General features: G+C 44.0%; 1 protein-coding gene across 2 annotated transcripts in view; it reads right to left on the bottom strand.

The window, feature by feature from the left end:
• CCDC149 (coiled-coil domain containing 149) overlaps positions 1-16,766 on the bottom strand; it is a 65,930-nt gene extending 49,164 nt beyond the window's left edge. The window contains exons 1-3 of one of the 2 annotated variants that reach the window (XM_050947693.1): positions 16,624-16,766; positions 5,540-5,701; positions 4,253-4,291 (exon numbers count right to left, since the gene is read on the bottom strand). In XM_050947693.1, coding sequence (XP_050803650.1) covers positions 4,253-4,291; positions 5,540-5,701; positions 16,624-16,671 — 249 coding nt within the window. In that variant the 5' untranslated portion in view covers positions 16,672-16,766. The remainder of the gene's footprint in view (positions 1-4,252; positions 4,292-5,539; positions 5,702-16,623) is intronic. The other variant, XM_050947694.1, reaches the window with a different exon arrangement.
• Positions 16,767-17,104: the final 338 nt, after the last annotated feature.

The raw sequence follows: 17,104 nt of genomic DNA, 5'->3' as shown, positions 1-17,104 counted from the left end.
CTGATGACAAGTGGTAGTAGACACCCTGCTCAACTTTTTGACTAATTCTTGATAGTCAAAAACAGCCACCAAGAGTAACTGAATGGAGTTAGCCTTTAAACTGGATTCTGACAGGTGAAGGGGACAGGCAAGCAGTTTAGAAACAAATACTCACGGCTTAGGGTTGGAAGAGACCACAGGAGGTTATCTAGTCCAACTCCCTGATCAAAGCAGGACCAACCCCAGCTAAATTATCCCAGCCAGGGCTTTGTCAAGCCAGGCCTTAAAAACCTCTAAGAATGGAGATTCTACCAGCTCCCTAGGTAACCCATTCTAGTGCTTCACCACCCTCCTAGTGAAATAGTTTTTCCTGATTTCCAACCTAGACCTCACCCAATGCAACTTGAGACCATTGCTCCTTGTTCTGTCATCTGCCATCACTGAGAATAGCCTAGTTCCATCCTCTTTGGAATCTCCCTTCAGGCAGTTGAAGGCTGCTATCAAATCCCGCCTCACTCTTCTCTTCTGCAGACTAAATAAGCCCAGTTCCTTCAGCCTCTCTTCCTAAGTCATGTGCCCCAGTCCCCTAATCATTTTTGTTGCCCTCCGCTGGACTCTCTTCCATTTGTCCACATCCTTTCTGTAGTGGGGGGCCCAAAACTGGATGCAATACTCCAGATGTGGCCTCACCAGAGCCGCATAGAGGGAAATAATCACTTCCCCTCGATCTGCTGACAATGCTCCTACTAATGTAGCCCAATATGCCATTAGCCTGCTTGGCAACGAGGGCACACTGCTGACTCATATCCAGCTTCTCAGCCACTGTAATCCCCAGGTCCTTTTCTGCCAAACTGCCACCTAGCCAGTTGATCCCCAGCCTGTAGCGGTGCATGGGATTCTTCCATCCTAAAGTCTCTGCAGTTGTCCTTGTTGAACCTCATCAGATTTCTTTTGGTCCAATCCTCCAATCTGTCTACGTCACTGAACCCTATCCTTATGCTCCAGCGTATCTACCTCTCCCCGCAGCTTAGTGTCATCCACGAACTTACTGAGGGTGCAATCCATCCCGTCATCCAGATCATTAATGAACATGTTGAACAAAACCAGCCTCAGGACCGACCACTGGGGTACTCTGCTTGATACTGGCTGCCAACTAGACATCAAGTCATTGATTGCTACCCGTTGAGCCAGATGATTTAGCCAGCTTTCTATCCACCTTATAGTCCATTCATCCAATCCATACTCCTTTAACTTGCTGGCAAGAATACTGTGGGAGACCGTATCAAAAGCTTTGCTAAAGTCAAGGTATATCACGTCCATCACTTTCCTCATAACCACAGAGCCAGTTATCTCATCATAGAAGGCAATCAGGTTGGTCAGGCATGACTTGCCCTTGGTGAATCCATGTTGACTATTCCTAATCACCTTCCTCTCCTCCAAGTGTTTCATTAGTCAATCAGAGTCCCTTAGCCCCAAAAGAGGGCATCTCCTGTCCCCTGCACTGATCACTCATGTTTGGGTGTGGTGTGAGCTCCAAGTTGTGAATCTTGGATGCTGCTATATTGTAGTGTCCAACCCAGTGGTCTCCATGCTTGTCAGGGCTTCCTCTGCTGGGTTTCACTTACTCCTCCAGCCTGGCTATGGGAGTGCCTTAGCCTGCTCTGGGGGTCAATATCCCAGCTCTGGGTTAAGGCTGTGTTTAGACCTACTCCCTGCAGCAACAGCAGGTGCTTGCTGTCCAAACCCAGCCTCATCCCAGCAACACCCCACTGCCACCCAAGTAGCCTATAGCCAACCAATCCTATCCACAGTGAGGCAGAGCTAAGCTACATTTGTGGAGTGGTACTTTCCTTCTCCAATGGGAAGCAGCCTGGCAACTGGAAGGCAGGAGTGCGATTCTGACCCAGTCCTCTGGCCAACCAGATCTGAGGGTATGGCTACACTTGAAATTCGCAGGGGTCGGAGCGCCAGCGTGGGAGAGAGCTCTCCCAGCACTGCACGTAAACTACATCCCTTACGGGTGTAGCTTGCAGCGCTGGGAGCCGCGCTCCCAGCGCTGCGGCACTGATTACACTGAGGCTTTACAGCGCTGTATCTTGCAGCGCTCAGGGGGGTGTTTTTTCACACCCCTGAGCGCGAAAGTTGCAGCGCTGTAAAGTGCCAGTGTAGCCAAGGCCTGAGACAGAGGAGCCAGCTCCCTTCTCTGCCCTCGAATCTAAAGTTAAAGGAGGAGGTAAGCGTGGAGGGGTGGCCCTTCCACACGCTGACATGCATATGTGGAATGGCAGCTCAACAGGTGTCACTAACACAACAGAGCTAGTAAACTCAGAATAAAAGTTGACATGTGGTTTTAATTAACTCAAGTGCACATAGGCAGTATTTACAGTAGATTTAAATCTTTAGCTCTTAAAATGTACTTCCTTCTAAGCGCTGTTTTCTAACCTTCCTGCATACATTATTTTCAGCAGTCTTCTTACTTTTCTGTAGACCACTTTGCAGGGAAGTATTGTGCAGTGTTGCCAAAACTTATGAGTTCATCACAAGTCTCAACATATTTGGCGTTTTTTCCTAAAATGGCAGCTCCTGGAGTCAACTGGTTCTATAAACATCTCAGTTACCATTTTAAAAGGACATTTTAAGCTCTGTAGGTTGCAGAAGAAAAACTAGAAAATGTGACCTGAGTGAAGCTTAGAGACTCAAAACAAAAAAGGAACCCATAATTTGTTATTTTTAAAAGTCGAGATTTCTACGCCAATGTCATGATTTTTTGAGGCCTGAGCTGATTTTTGAACATTTGGGGATATGGATTGGGATTTGACCTCTCTAGAGTTTAGAAGGGATATGAATTTAGATTTTTTAAATTATGGTAGATACTGAGAAGGAAAAGCTGTTAATATGAATGTGTTAAGGGTAATTAGCATGAGCGACTCCATTTTGTAAGTTCCCCTATTTTGTATCCATCATTAACTAAAAGCGAGCACATCACGTACAAAGCTCTCAAGGACAGCATTAATGAAAGAACAGGAAAGAGGATAGGAGAACAGCTGCAACAGCATAATTAAGGAAAAATTCTAGTATGCAAGGTAACAGCTGGACTGTGCACTAGCCAGCACGAGGACAATGATTAGCTGTAATAGGCTAAAGATAAGAAAATGGCTTGTTTATTGGCTAAGGCTTCCGATCCACGAAGGGTAGCATGCACTCCTAAAAGGTATATAACTTCTATGTAATCTGCATCCTGGGTCTCTCCCTGACTAGCAGGGGGACACCACATTCGAACGTTGTTTGAACCTTGCACAATAAAACTTTGTTGTTTGGACACTCTGTAAATCTTTGGTTTTTGTGCCTCAGCCTAGAAACGAACGGTGCGTGGCCTACAGGTATAATTCGCAACAAATGTTAGGCACCAGGAGGGACTGATGACTGACTAAAATGGAGATTCTCAAACTCTCAGTAGTGTGGGCTACACCTGAGAGAGACTGTTTCATGGACACCTTTCATTTGGGCTCACCCAGACCACCTTCCCACCTATCTGTGCTCACATAATATCCCGGGGCAAAAAAAAGCGCTTACATTCAAAGACAACAGGAAAATATTCATGTATTTTCGCCTGGCTTTAGTGCAATAGATCTTTTGCCCTTTTTGAGAAGTTACAATGGTTATTTTTGTTCTTCATTTCAACACACCCTCTCATTTCTTTTATTTCTCAGTAGAAACCAAGATCCATCCTCGTGCAACTGACAACTCTCTGCAGACCAACAAGCACTCTGTTGAGCATGGTATCTGAACCTCTGGCCTAAAATAAGTATAAGCAATTAATACAGCTTCCCACTGAAACCCTTCCAAAACCAGGAGAGCATGCAACTGGAAAGAGCACCTAAACACAGTGTAAACAACAGGAATACACTCAACACATTCCTAAGCCCCCTTTGACATCATGATGCCCCTATTGTTCACTTGTTTTAGGACTCAACTACAAGAAACAAATGAAGAGGGCAATCTCAACCTCTCATTACCTTTGTTGATTTCAGTTTAGGTAAAATGATAGGCATAACCATTTGCTCTGTTTATTAATGATAGCTCAGATATTTCAGGAGTTAACATGTTTAAAAGAAAGCACAAGTCACTGAAGACTTCATGGTCTTCCAATGTGAACTGGAATGTCCACTTGAGTATCAGATTTTGTTTTACTGACCTCAATATAATTTTAAGAGAGTTTGAATTCTCACAAAATAGTTTATGTATGATGCCAACTAAAACAGAAAAAGCCTACCTGTTTCCTTTTTTCAGGAGGAAGAGAGGGATCCCCATCCTACAAATAAAGAGAGGCATTTTATCAGCAGCTTATTTCTGAAATCGGTAACCATATAATCTTTGCAGCTCTGAGACTTTAAAACACCAGAATGTATCTGAACCAACAGTTTTCAAAAATTAGGTTTCAAGAAGTTGCAGTTTGATTAAAGACACTCCATGTTAACTTAAGAAGATTCTTGGAACTGGAAAGTTCAGATTGATTTACATTGCTAAAAACAGCCCATCATACATTTGTGCTGCATTGTTCTCCATAACAATACATGACGTTACCATGGCGTTACACCGCAGTCAGTTTTTAAATGGTAGTCTGACTTTTAGACTAATCTCCTTGGGATTGGAACAGTCTTTGTTTGTGCCTTATAAACAGTCTTGGCAGAATTTAATTTTTTCTCATCAATTTTCTCTCATCAATTAATTTTCTTCAATTAACTATTTTTACAGCTGCAGGAAATTAAGGGGAGCAGGTCAGGGCAGCACTGACAGCAGGGCTATAGAGGGGTTCCTCTGCTGACTGCAGAGCTGCAGAATGCTCTCTGTGCTGTCGAGGGGCCCAAGTCACTGGGTGCCAGGTGCGGAGGAGGCTGCAGTCCTGGCTTGGCAGAGCACAGATCCCCAGGCAGGGCTGCCAGGAGGACAACTAGCCACTCAATGTCGGGGAGGAGAGAGACCACCCCATGCTCAATGGCTCTGTGCCTGGGCAAGAGCCATTCAGCAGTGAGGTGGCCTTTCCCACGGCCAGAAGCTTGTCCTTCTCCTTACAGCTCTGGCCAGAGGTCTCTGCTCCGCCCGCCAGGACGTGTCTTCCTCACACCTTGCATCTGCGGAGATCCAGTGTTACCGGTCCATTGCCACAGCTCCACCCATCCACTCACTCACTCCTTTGACAGAAGGGCTGCAGAGGGCTGTGTGCTGCCACAGGGCCGGTGATATCAATCCCTGCAGGCACAAGGTGCAGAGGGGAGGTTGAACTTACAGTGACTGTTACCATCATCGGTTTCAGAGTGGCAGCTGAAACCGACATTTACCAACATCTCTCAATTTACATTGAATCCTGCCAACCCTACTTTTATAGCGCCAACTACACCAGTGCTTAACAAATAAATTATGGTGGAACTGGGATTATACCATCTGGAAGTTGTATAGCAAACAATTTTTACAGCACACACTGCACTCATGAAAGGAAAACACTTTTTAAATTCAGGTTCATTCTTGCCCAAATCACTACAATGTTCATAAGGTAACATACAATCAGCTCCCGGTATTTCTTTTTCAGTGACTGGTGTCGTTCCCGCAGCTGATTGGCCATAAGCTTGTACTGATCTCTCTCCTGTTGACATGTGTCCAGTTCCTTGGAAAGTATCAGCAATGCTTCTTTTTTACTTTCTAGCTTTCTTTTACATACGAGATACTGCAAGAGAGAAAAGGGAAAGTAATTGGACAAAGCATTAATTCACAAGACTGTGTTGAACTGAGAAAACTAAGTTTGCATTCTTTAAGAAAATATTTTAAGAGCAATTTATCTGTAAGGGTTTAGAGGTTTGCGTATGTGGCTTTCCAGGTAAAAGCTGAAGACTTTAATATACTAGAATCACTGGGAAAGTATTTGCTGGACAAGAGAATCCTAAAATCAACTCTTAGGGCCAAACTATTCCAGCAGTTTCAAGTCACAGAGTTTCCTGGCCATTTTCCCCCTACCCACCATCCACAGAAGCAGCCAGGTAATTCCACAGCTTAACCTTGATTGTGGCTTTTTGGGCATATAGTAAAATGTTCTTAAAGAATTCCCAATCATCATTACCTAAATTGCCATTAATTTTTAGTTCCGTAATCAGTTCCTCTATTTATTTGTCAAGACTAGGTCTAATATAGAATTCCCCGGTATTGGTTGCAACACTTTTTGAGTTAGGAAATTGTCATCCATAATATTTAGAAATTCCAAGCATGTTTTAGTACTGGCACTATGAGACCTCAAGCATGTATCACCTAAACTGAAGTTCTCCATAATCACACAGCTTTTTCCCCCCCTACACACAATAGATACATGCATAAGGAGCTGGTCATTCTGCTCCCTAATGTGATTTGGATATCTGTAGCAGACACCAAGTAATACTCCATCTTATGCGTTATCTGTTTGGACATTGATCCGTAAGCATGCAGAATCATTTTCTTTTGAGTTATCAGGGACTTAGAAACAGGTAATGCCATTTTTGGAAGAATGCCACTCCCCTCCCCTTTCCCCCACTTGTTTTAACAATTGATTTTAACATTCCTATCACGGGGATAATCAAACCAGGTTTCTGTAATACCAGCTAGATCAAATTTATGCTCATAAATGAGCAATTCCAATTCCTCTTGTTCGTTACTATCCAGGCTCCCAGCACCGGCGTACAGGCCATTAAAGTTATGTACTAGTCTACCCCATGCTACCACTTTCCCTTGAGCCCCTGATTTTAAGAGAAAAGTTGGAGAAGTGTATATACACATTTATCATGCTTTTCTGCCATATAATTCTCAAAAAGTGTTTAGACCAGTGGTTCTCAAACTAGGGCCACCACTTGTTCAGGGAAAGCCCCTGCTGGGCCGCAGGTTCGGCCGATCACAGCTCTCAGTGGCCGCGGTTCGCCACTCCAAGCCAATGGGAGCTGCAGGAAACGGGTGGGCTGAGGAACGTAATGGCCGTCACTTCCCACCGTCCCCACTGGTCTAGAGCGGCAAACCGCGGCCACTGGGAGCTGCGATCGGCCGAACCTGTGGACGCGGCAGGTAAATAAACTGGCCCGGCCCGCCCCGCCAGGGGCTTTTCCTGAACAAGTGGCAACCCTAGTTCAGACAACTTGCTTCAGTTTTTACAATGTGCAGTCAGACTTTCTGACCAAACACATGAGAGGATGTCTGTGAAGAAGTGCTATATTTCTACTGCACATACTGTACAACTTGATGTTATTCACATATGAGATATAGTACTAAACACATTTCAAATTTGCCCTGTAAGAGACCAAACATCATGGCATTCATGAAAACAATTTATAGTTTCATTATATACTCTGACAAGAATACTTTGTCATTATGGGTTTTTAAACAAAGCAACAGCATCAGCACTTCCACACTGTTCAAGTCAGTGTAGTTCTTCAGGACAAAAATCATTACTAATATATACTACTTGCCTGGCATTGACTTACTTAACTTCAATTTAAAATGAGTTAGGAAAAGGTTGGGGGACTGTCTGATACATTAGTAGAGCTAATGTCTTCCAAAAATGGTAAACGCTTAGTTGCAAAACCAAAAGGGAAATGAAAAGCAATTCCAAGAAGGATTTGAGCTGCTGGAGAGGACACTTCCACCCTGGATTAATTTTATTCCTAGCAGCAAAGAAGTTGAAACACTGCCATAAATGTTCTGGATTATGATGTCTTAGCTTAAGCCTCATGAAGGCAACTGTACCTCTCTACTTATGTCCTTACTGACACCTTGAAAGTGGCAAATCCCTGGTAAAAACCCAGAAAGGCATCCAGAATCTAAAACCTAATGCTGTCAGTTACTCTAATGGCAAAAACAAGTCTAAATTTCAACAAACAATTCTGCTCATCCATTTCTACGTTCTTTCCCACCCCACTTTAAAGCCAACCAAAAGTAAGGGATATCTGTGCAAGATTATGAATGGCTACTTAGAAGTTACATCACAAGCCAAAAGTTATGACTTCAGGTGAATAAAGCTGTTGCAATAGAAAACCATCCTACTAATAGAAATGTTTTCATATGGCATAACATACCCCTAATAAAGGAAAAAGATAAACAGAAGGGATTAAAACAATACTAAATATGAGACCTGAGAATTATCTATAAAGGGCCTTTCAAAGTTATCTATAAAAGTCTGCCTCCAACTGTCTTGCTGATAAATCACTTGAATTTCAAACCTTTTCCTTCTTTGAAGAACCCCCTTTCCTTTATTCAGATGTTCTCATATACGTAAGCCCCACAGATTCCTTCTCCAAATAATTACTAGCTACCAGAAATGGCAATTGGATAGGCAAACTAATACATATAAAAGTGAAAGCAAACCAAAATTCCTTGTAAAAAAAGTCCCCATGTTCATTTATTGACCAGGAACAAGAGGACTGGCACATGCAGTCAGCCTGATGTGGATCATAGAACTGGTTATGCAATGTGTATAATGAGAAGGCAACAACAATTGAGCACCTCATATCAGAAGATGTTCACAATAAGCAACTACCTCCAAGCACCGCTATTACCAGCTGGGTAGAACCAGCACTAAGGTTCAGACCTTCAGATCATAACATGGAATTACAAAGAAAGATTTGTTAGTTACAAGAGCTACATGGTAGCCTGCAACTATACTGCAGTACAAATGCAGGCTTTCAACCAGTAAATATAGATCAAATGCTAAACAAAAATAGATCCTGCCATCCACGTCAGGCCTCCATTAGGAGTATATTCAAAGCATGAAAGAACATGTCACCTTTTATGGGCAGTAGGTAATTTTCCCTAATCAATTAGGCTGGCAGTCAGTGACTGAGCCATGAACAGATGGTGACAGCTGTGTTCAGGGTCCAAATGAAAAGGCATCACAATCTCCTCCACACAAACAGTGAATTGTGCTCTGACTTAGTGACTTATATACTGATGAAGAGCCATACATCAGAAGGTGGCCTGATATTTCTATGTAGGCATTTTTACCTTCTAAATGGATATAAAAAATTATACGGGGTTTGCTTCTGTGGACTTATGATGTCAAAAGGAAAACAAATCTACAGTAATAGCCTATTCTGCTAAGTTTGATGATTCTCCAAAACTGATTCTCCAGAACTATGTTCCCAATTCTAATCTATTCATTATAAGGTGAAAAACAAATTATACCAAGACAGAATTCATAGTAGGCATGCCAGACACCATGAAATGCATATGCTTTTTACCAGTGAAAAAAGGAATTAATAATAGCCATAAAGCGAATGAGGCCAACTGAACACCAAAAGAGGACTGTATTTAAGGAAATAAGGGGCCCTGTTTAAATCTGCATATCTGAATAAATAAGACCAGCAGAACCAGTGTGGTGCCAATTAAAAGAGAACACAACACAGACTTGAATATTCTGTTTTGAACAAAGCAAGAAATGGGTGATTTTTAAGTGTGGTCTGTAGAAAAAATATCCAATAGCTGTTTCTGTTTACATGAATGCCAGAGGTTTCCTCTCCTCAAGTGGAATAAAAAAGGTTATGTACAGCATGCCACAAAATCTGTGAGATATGAACAAAATGAATTCTGTAATGTAGTGTAGACACAGTGAAATATTTTATACCCACTCGCCCCCCCCCCCGCAATATCTCATCTCTTCTGAATGGTTATATTGTTTTTTTAAAATCCAAGAAAGCTTCCTTTTCAATGTCAGCTAAAAACAACAAAACAAGAAGTTACACATGAACCTGACTGCGAACCTTCAATCTAAACAGCTAAAGAGTACAGCTTTCCTTATTTGCCTAAAGCAGCAAAGAATCCTGGGGCACCTTATAGACTAACAGACGTTTTGGAGCATGAGTTTTCGTGGGTGAATACCCACTTCGTCGGATGCATGTAGAGGGAATTTCCAGGGGCAGGAATATATATGCAAGCAAGCTGGAGATAATGAGGTTAGTTCAGTCAGGGAGGATGAGGCCCTGTTCTAGCAGTTGAGGTGTGAAAACCAAGGGAGGAGAAGGAGAAGGGAGGTTTTCACACCTCAATTGCTAGAACAGGGCCTCATCCTCCCTGACTGAACTAACCTCATTATCTCCAGCTTGCTTGCATATATATTCCTGCCCCTGGAAATTTCCACTACATGCATCCGACAAAGTGGGTATTCACCCACGAAAGCTCATGCTCCAAAACGTCTGTTAGTCTATAAGGTGCCACAGGATTCTTTGCCGCTTTTACAGATCCAGATTAACACGGCTACCCCTCTGATACTTATTTGCCTAGTGACTTTTATCTACTAATTAACTGTTATCTGCAATAAAGCAAATGATAATTGCTACAAGGCAGATCATAATAATTAAAAGGAATATATATGACAAACTACTATATTGCCTGAATTGCTTTACTACCTGATAACTTCTTTAGTGAAACCGAGTAAGAGACTGATATTACAGGAGAGTGGAATTGTGCCAAGGTGACCCTCTCTAGATCAAACACTATTTGTCCATTGCTATTTTTAGTGACAAATCTGGTTAGATCTCATCAGCTACTGTACAGACATGGTCTAATAATCCGATGAAGCTGCGACACGGGCAAGGTTTTAGATTTTTACAAAAATGCATGACAAGTTCATATCACAAAATAGTTTAGAAACGTGTCTATAATGCATTTGTATAAATGACTGGCTTATACCTTGGTATTTCCCTTCTTGCCATTATTTCATCAAGTCACCAACTCGCTGAGACACTAATGAAAACATCTCTAACCTTTGCTTATGAATCACTGTGGACTGCATTCTATGTATTCGCAACACTCTGGAATAAGTGCAATTCCTAATTTTTGGTAGGAACTCAATGGTACTATACAAAGATCTTGAAACTTTCCTTCTACTGCTATTTCCATTCTTGAGAGCTGAAACTATACAATCACATCTTTTGGACAAGAAATCCGGATCACTAATGTTTCACTCCCTCATATATAAATGCCTTTATCTTCACAACCCCCTCCCCCATAAGGTATTTCAGAAATGGGGAACTGAGGGACTGAAAGATTAATGCCAAAATTTCTAAATCTTAATGATGGAGAAACCTTCGAGCTGCCACGGGGCTGACTTTTCACAGGTCAGCACTGGTTTCTCCCGCTGACTTCAGTTGCAATGTTGAGTGCTCAGCACACCTGATAATTAGGCTTTAGGTATCTAGTTAGGTCTGAGGAACACAATTAGTGGCTGCCTGTGACAATTCTGGTTTAAGTGACTTTCCCAGCATCACATACGAAGTCTGTGACAAAGCCAAAGATAGAAAACAGTTCTTCTGAGTTTCAGTCAATTGCTTTACCCATTAGACAATCCTTTTTCTTCCTACAGCTCCTTCTTCCTTTACTATAAACCAGGGATTGGCAACCTTTGGCATATGGCTTGCTAGGGTAGGCACTCTGGCAGGCCGGGACAGTTTGTTTACCAGCCACATCTGCAGGTTCGGCCGATCGCAGCTCCCACTGGCCGCGGTTTGCCATTCCAGGCCAATGGAGGCTGCAGGAAGCGGCAGCCAGCATATCCCTCGGCCCACGCACAGCTTCCCACAGCCCCCATTGGCCTGGAATGGCAAACCGCGGCCAGTGGGAGCTGCGATCGGCCAAACCTGCAGATGCTGCAGGTAAACAAACCGGTCCAGCCCGACAGCGGATTTCCATGACAGGCTGCATGCCAAAGGTTGCTGGTCCCTGCTATACACTTTTCAGCTGATGAAGTACACGAGGCAGGGGTCCTATAGGCTCACTGTGGATCAGAATTTAGTCACAGTTACTTGAATCACTGAACACTATTTGTCCTGGTCTACACTGACTTCACTAAAGGTCAGCATCATGTAATTCAGTGATCTCCAAAGTGGGGTGCACAAGAGGAGCGCCGCCGGAGCAGTGCTGCTTCCCCCCCCCCACACACACACACACTTCAGCAGTTCGGCTGAGAGTCCGAGCAGCTTTTTTTTTTTCCTCTCTGCATTTCGACAGTTCGGCCGGGAGCAGAGGGTGCGTGCTCAAAAAACTTTTACTGATGCGGTGCGCGATCAAAAAAGTTTAGAGACCACTGATCTAATGTGATTTCATTATTCAAAGTCATATTCAAAGAGCATATTTGGTAATGTAGACAGGCCCTTAAGGGATTTACGGTCTTTGTGTCAGATCTTATTACCCATGTTCAGCCTTCTTGTGGTACTCATTGGATACCTTTTTCCTGTTCTGGACGATAGCGGGCAGAGAGACAGTATTCACCTCTTTCACCCCTCTTGCTTCCCCAGTATCCAACTGTCTGTACTGCCCAAGAAAAGTGGTAGCCACTGCAGTAACCACCCCGACAGTTAGGAAGTTTTTTCTAATGCCCAACCTAAACCACCCTTGGTGCAATTTAAGCCCATTGCTTCTTTACCTATCCTCAGAGGTTAAGGAGAATAATTTTTCTCCCTCTTCCTCGCAACAACCTTTTATGCATCTGAAAACTTATGTCCCTCGTTAGTTTTTTCTTCTTCAGACTAAAGAAACCCAATTTCTTCCATCTTCCCGTATAGGGCATGTTTTTTAGACCTTTTTTTTTTGTTGCTCTTCTCTGGACTTTCTCCAATTTGTCCACATCTTTCCTAAATGTGGCACCCAGAACTGGACACAATTCTCCAATGAGGTCTAATCAGCGCAGAGCAGAATTACTACTTCTCATATTTTGCTTACAACACTCCTGCTAATACATCCGAGAATGATGTTTGCTTTTGTGTTACATAGTTCACTCATATTTAGCTTTTGATCCACAATGACCCCCAGACCCCTTTCTGCAGTACTCCTTCCTAGGCAGTCATTACCCATTTTGTATGTATACAACTGATTATTCTTTCCCAAGTGGAGTCTTAGCATTCATCCTTATTAAATTTCATCTTATTTACATCAGATCATTTCTTCAGTTTATCCAGATCATTTTGAATTTTAATCCTATCCTCCAAAGAACTTGCAACCCCTCCCAGGTTGGTATCGTCTTCAAACTTTATAAGTCTACTCTCTATGCTATTATTTAAAACATTGAAGAAGATACTGAACAGAACTAGACCCAGAACCGATCCTTTTGGGACCCCGCTCATGCCCATCCAGCTTGACTGTGAACCACTAATAACTACTCTCTTGGGACAGTTTTCAAACTAGTTATACACCCTCCTTATAGTAGTTCCATCTAGATTGTATTTCCATAGTTTATTTATGAGATGGTCATGCAAGACAGTATCAAAAGCCCTACTAAAATCAAGCTATACTACATACTGTATACTGTTTCCCCTCCATCCACCAGGCTTGTTACCCTGTCAAAAAAAGCTGACTGTTACTTATCACCTTATTATCTTCTAGGAGATCGCAAACTGATTGCTTAAATATTTGCTCCATTATTTTTCCAAGTTCACTGGTCTGTAATTCCCCCTTTTTATAGATTGGCACTATATTTGCCCTTTTCCAGTCCTCTGGAATCTCTTCCATGACTTTTCAAAGATAATTGCTAACGGCTCAGAAATCTCCTCAGTCGGTTCCTTGAATATTCTAGGATACATTTCATCAGGACCTGGTGACTTGAAGACATCTAACTTGTCTAAGTAATTTTTAACTTGCTCTTTCCCTATTTTAGCCTCTGATCCTACCTCATTTTCAGTGGCATTCACTATGTTAGACCTCCTATCACTACAAACCTTTTTGGTGAAAACTGAAACAAAAAGAAGTCATCTAACACTTCTGACATTTCCACATTTTCTGTTATTGTTCCCCATCCCCCTTCATTGAGTAGTGGACCTACCCTATCCTTGGTTTCCCTCTTGCTTCTAATGTATTCGTAGAATGTTTTCTTGTTACTCTTTATATCTCTAGCTATTTTATTCTCGTTTTGTGCCTTGACTTTTCTAATATTGTCCCTACATACGTAGTTGTTTATATTCATCCTTTCCAATTTGACCTAATATAAGCCAAGTTTAAATCAATTTAAGACAGTTCACACATGGTTTTGTACTGATTTAACTAAACTGATTTTTAAACTCATTTTAGTTAAACCAGAGCAATTTTTGTGAACACAAGGCTTAAGTGCTTGCCTCAGCTCACAGGAAATCTGTGAGAGAACTGCAAACTGAATCTTGATCTTCCAAGTCTGAAGGCAGCGCCACTGCTAGCAGCAACACAGTAGTAAGGATGGCATGGTATGGTAGTGCCACCCTTACTTTGTGCTGCATCCTTCAGACCTGGGCCCCTGGCCAGCAGCCACCACTCTCCAACTGCCCAGCTCTGAAGGGAGCACAGAAGTAAGGGTGCAATACCATGACCCCTCTATAATCACCTTGTGCCTCCCCCACTATGACTCCCTTTTGGGTTGGAACCCTGAGTTTGAGAAACGCTGGTCTCTCCAGTGAAATCTGTATAGTATAGGTTAAAAAGTACACAAAAGACCAGATTTCACGGTCTATGACACATTTTTTATGGCTGTGAATTTGGTAGGGCCCTAACCATACCCTAAACTTGGTCTGATCAATGAGGTTCTGCATGGGCACAAGGGCTCATCCACATGGGTTTAATTTCAGGATCAGAGCCCAAACTCGGACTTTGTAGGCTAAAATATTTTGGAGGTCTAATGAGCAAAATAAAGTCATGAGTGTTTTTAAGAAGTCCAGGGACCTTTCCCTCCACCATCATCATTTAAAAAAAAACAAAAAAACCCTTTCTGTCCTCATCCCCCATGTTCCTCCAAGACTGATGAGAAAAATTCTGTCCTGACATTTCATATTGTATAAAAAACAAGAATAGAGAAAATGCATATTTCAGTCTTTCAGTTTATTGTGTATTGACACAGCACTGTGTGTGTTGACAGTTAGACCCCAATCCTGGAAGTAGCTGAATTACCATAGACCCCCCAGGCTCACACAAATCCCCACTGATATCACTGGAAGTTGTCACAGCTTCATGGTTCTGTGTTGGAGTGCAAGATTAGGGCCTTAGACCACAATCTTGCAATGTTATGCATGCAGAGCCCCAGTGAAATCAGTGGGTTCACCCACATGAATCATATTGTAAGATTGGGAAATTTCAAACAGCAGCAGGAGATAGAAGAGCATTTTGTTTTTGCAAAAAGGAAAATGTGCTTGTAAAACAGCAAAGGCTGTGGGTATAATACAGTGGCTACTTTTAACTCACTTGCTGGAAACTAAATAAATTTCAAGCTGATGTCTCTTTATGTGGTTGCCTGCTAGTTTGGGTTTGTGCATGTGTTACCAATTGTTAACAGCCTGTTACTATTTTTTTTTTAAGTGCAGATAGTTCAGAGGTTTGTATAAGGCATGTAAAACAGAAATAATGTTTTCAAAATTTAATACTGAATTGTTACTTCTATCTATTGAGGCTACAGGCCCAAATCGTTGTCTACCATAAAGATTTTGCACAACTTAAGTGCCCAATTCTTCTAAAGTTGATGTCTAAAGCCTTGCATTTGCAATAAGATTAGAAGAAAAACTAGAGTCTATTTTGTCTCAAACATTAACAAAGCTGTGTATACATACTATTGGCTACCATAGCACGCTTATGTTCAAGTGCAATCAGCTCTCAACCTTTGTTTTCTGTTGACACTATCTTAAAGCTTAAAGCAATTTAAGGCCTAGGGCCCCAATACTGCAATTTGATATGTGCACAGGTGAACCCGTGACTCTTGGACTGGCAATTGCAGGATCGGTACCTAAGTAAGAACTGCCTTCTGGTAGTAATCAGGAAGTTGGCTCATATAAGGAAAAACAAATTTTAAGTTTGGGCCCAAAGCAATTTGTGACAATGTCATTTACAGCTGTGCTATCCAGTGCCAATATTTAACATGCAACACACACCCAATGAGAGGCAGTGCACCATGAAGTTTCACATTGTATAAACTTCTGAAGGATGCCCAGCAGTTACACGTGAAGAGTGAGGAGGCAAGGAACATCCACAAGCCAGCCAAACGACAAACATTATGGGGCTTCCCTTCCTGCGCCTGTAGAGCGCCCACCTTGAGAAGTTACCACCACTCAAGTCATCACTAACTTTTAAAAGAAGTACCATTGAAAGGAACACATTCCTTATTCTACAGGAGTGGCTCCAAGTCCGGCAGCCCACACATGATCACTGCAGTGTTTTGGGTCCGCACCGGACTGTTCCTAGCTTTGAAGTGCTTTGGGAAGGAAGGCGCAAACCAAAGGCCAAGGATCAGCAGTCCAGGGCCTGGCTGTCACGTGGTGGCACACAGCCCATTAGGATCAGGAATAGCGCAACACTCAGGCTGCGCTCCACCAGCTGTTACTGCAGCACCTGCAGCGCTGCCTCCGCCTGCTGCACTCCAGGCTCAGCTCGGTGCAGGAACAGCCGGAACCATTCGGCTCACCGGGGTGGGAGCCAGCAAAGCCTGACGCCGGCCCGGGTCCAGGCCTACTCAGAGCTCCCAGCTCTGCCCCGCTGCAGCGGCCGCGGGCGGGCTCCCTTCCCCCCCGCCCCGCACGGGCACCGGTCGGGAGCCCCCCGCGGAGCACAGCGCCGAGGCCAGGCCCCCCCAGCTGCTCCCTCTGGGACTGCGCCGCCCCGCTGGAACATCGGCTGCTCCCCCCGCCGAGGCCGCCTCACCTCGCCCACCAGCCCCTGCCAGTCGCTCTCCGTGCGATTGAAGCTCATGGCTGCGCGGCAAGCGGAGCGCCGCTAGCGCTACGTGGGCTCAGCGGAGCCGCCTGCGCGAGGGGCGGAGCCTCCCCCACCAGCTGCAGGGCCTGACTCGCCCCCGGCAGCCCGGTCCGGGCGGCTCCGCTCCGCCCCGCCCCCTACATCCTGGTACGGGCAGCCCCGCCCTCTACATCCCGGTAGGGGCAGCTCCGCCCCGCCCCCTATATCCTGGTACGGGCAGGCCCGCCCCCCCCAGCATCCCGGCACGGGCAGCCCGGCCCCGCCCACTCCGCCTCCTGGCACCGCTTGACTAGCCCCACCCCTCTGGCCCGACCTGCCCCGCCCCCTACCGCCCGGCCCCGCCCCTCCTATCCAGGCAGGGGCTGCCCCCTCCCCAGTGCAATAGGGGACGTGTCCCAGGAGCAGGCCCTTGCTCTCTGCCCCCAGC

This window comes from Gopherus flavomarginatus, chromosome 3 (genome assembly GCF_025201925.1).
Source record: "Gopherus flavomarginatus isolate rGopFla2 chromosome 3, rGopFla2.mat.asm, whole genome shotgun sequence".
Taxonomy (NCBI): domain Eukaryota; kingdom Metazoa; phylum Chordata; order Testudines; family Testudinidae; genus Gopherus; species Gopherus flavomarginatus.
This window is presented reverse-complemented; position numbering and strand designations above follow the sequence as displayed.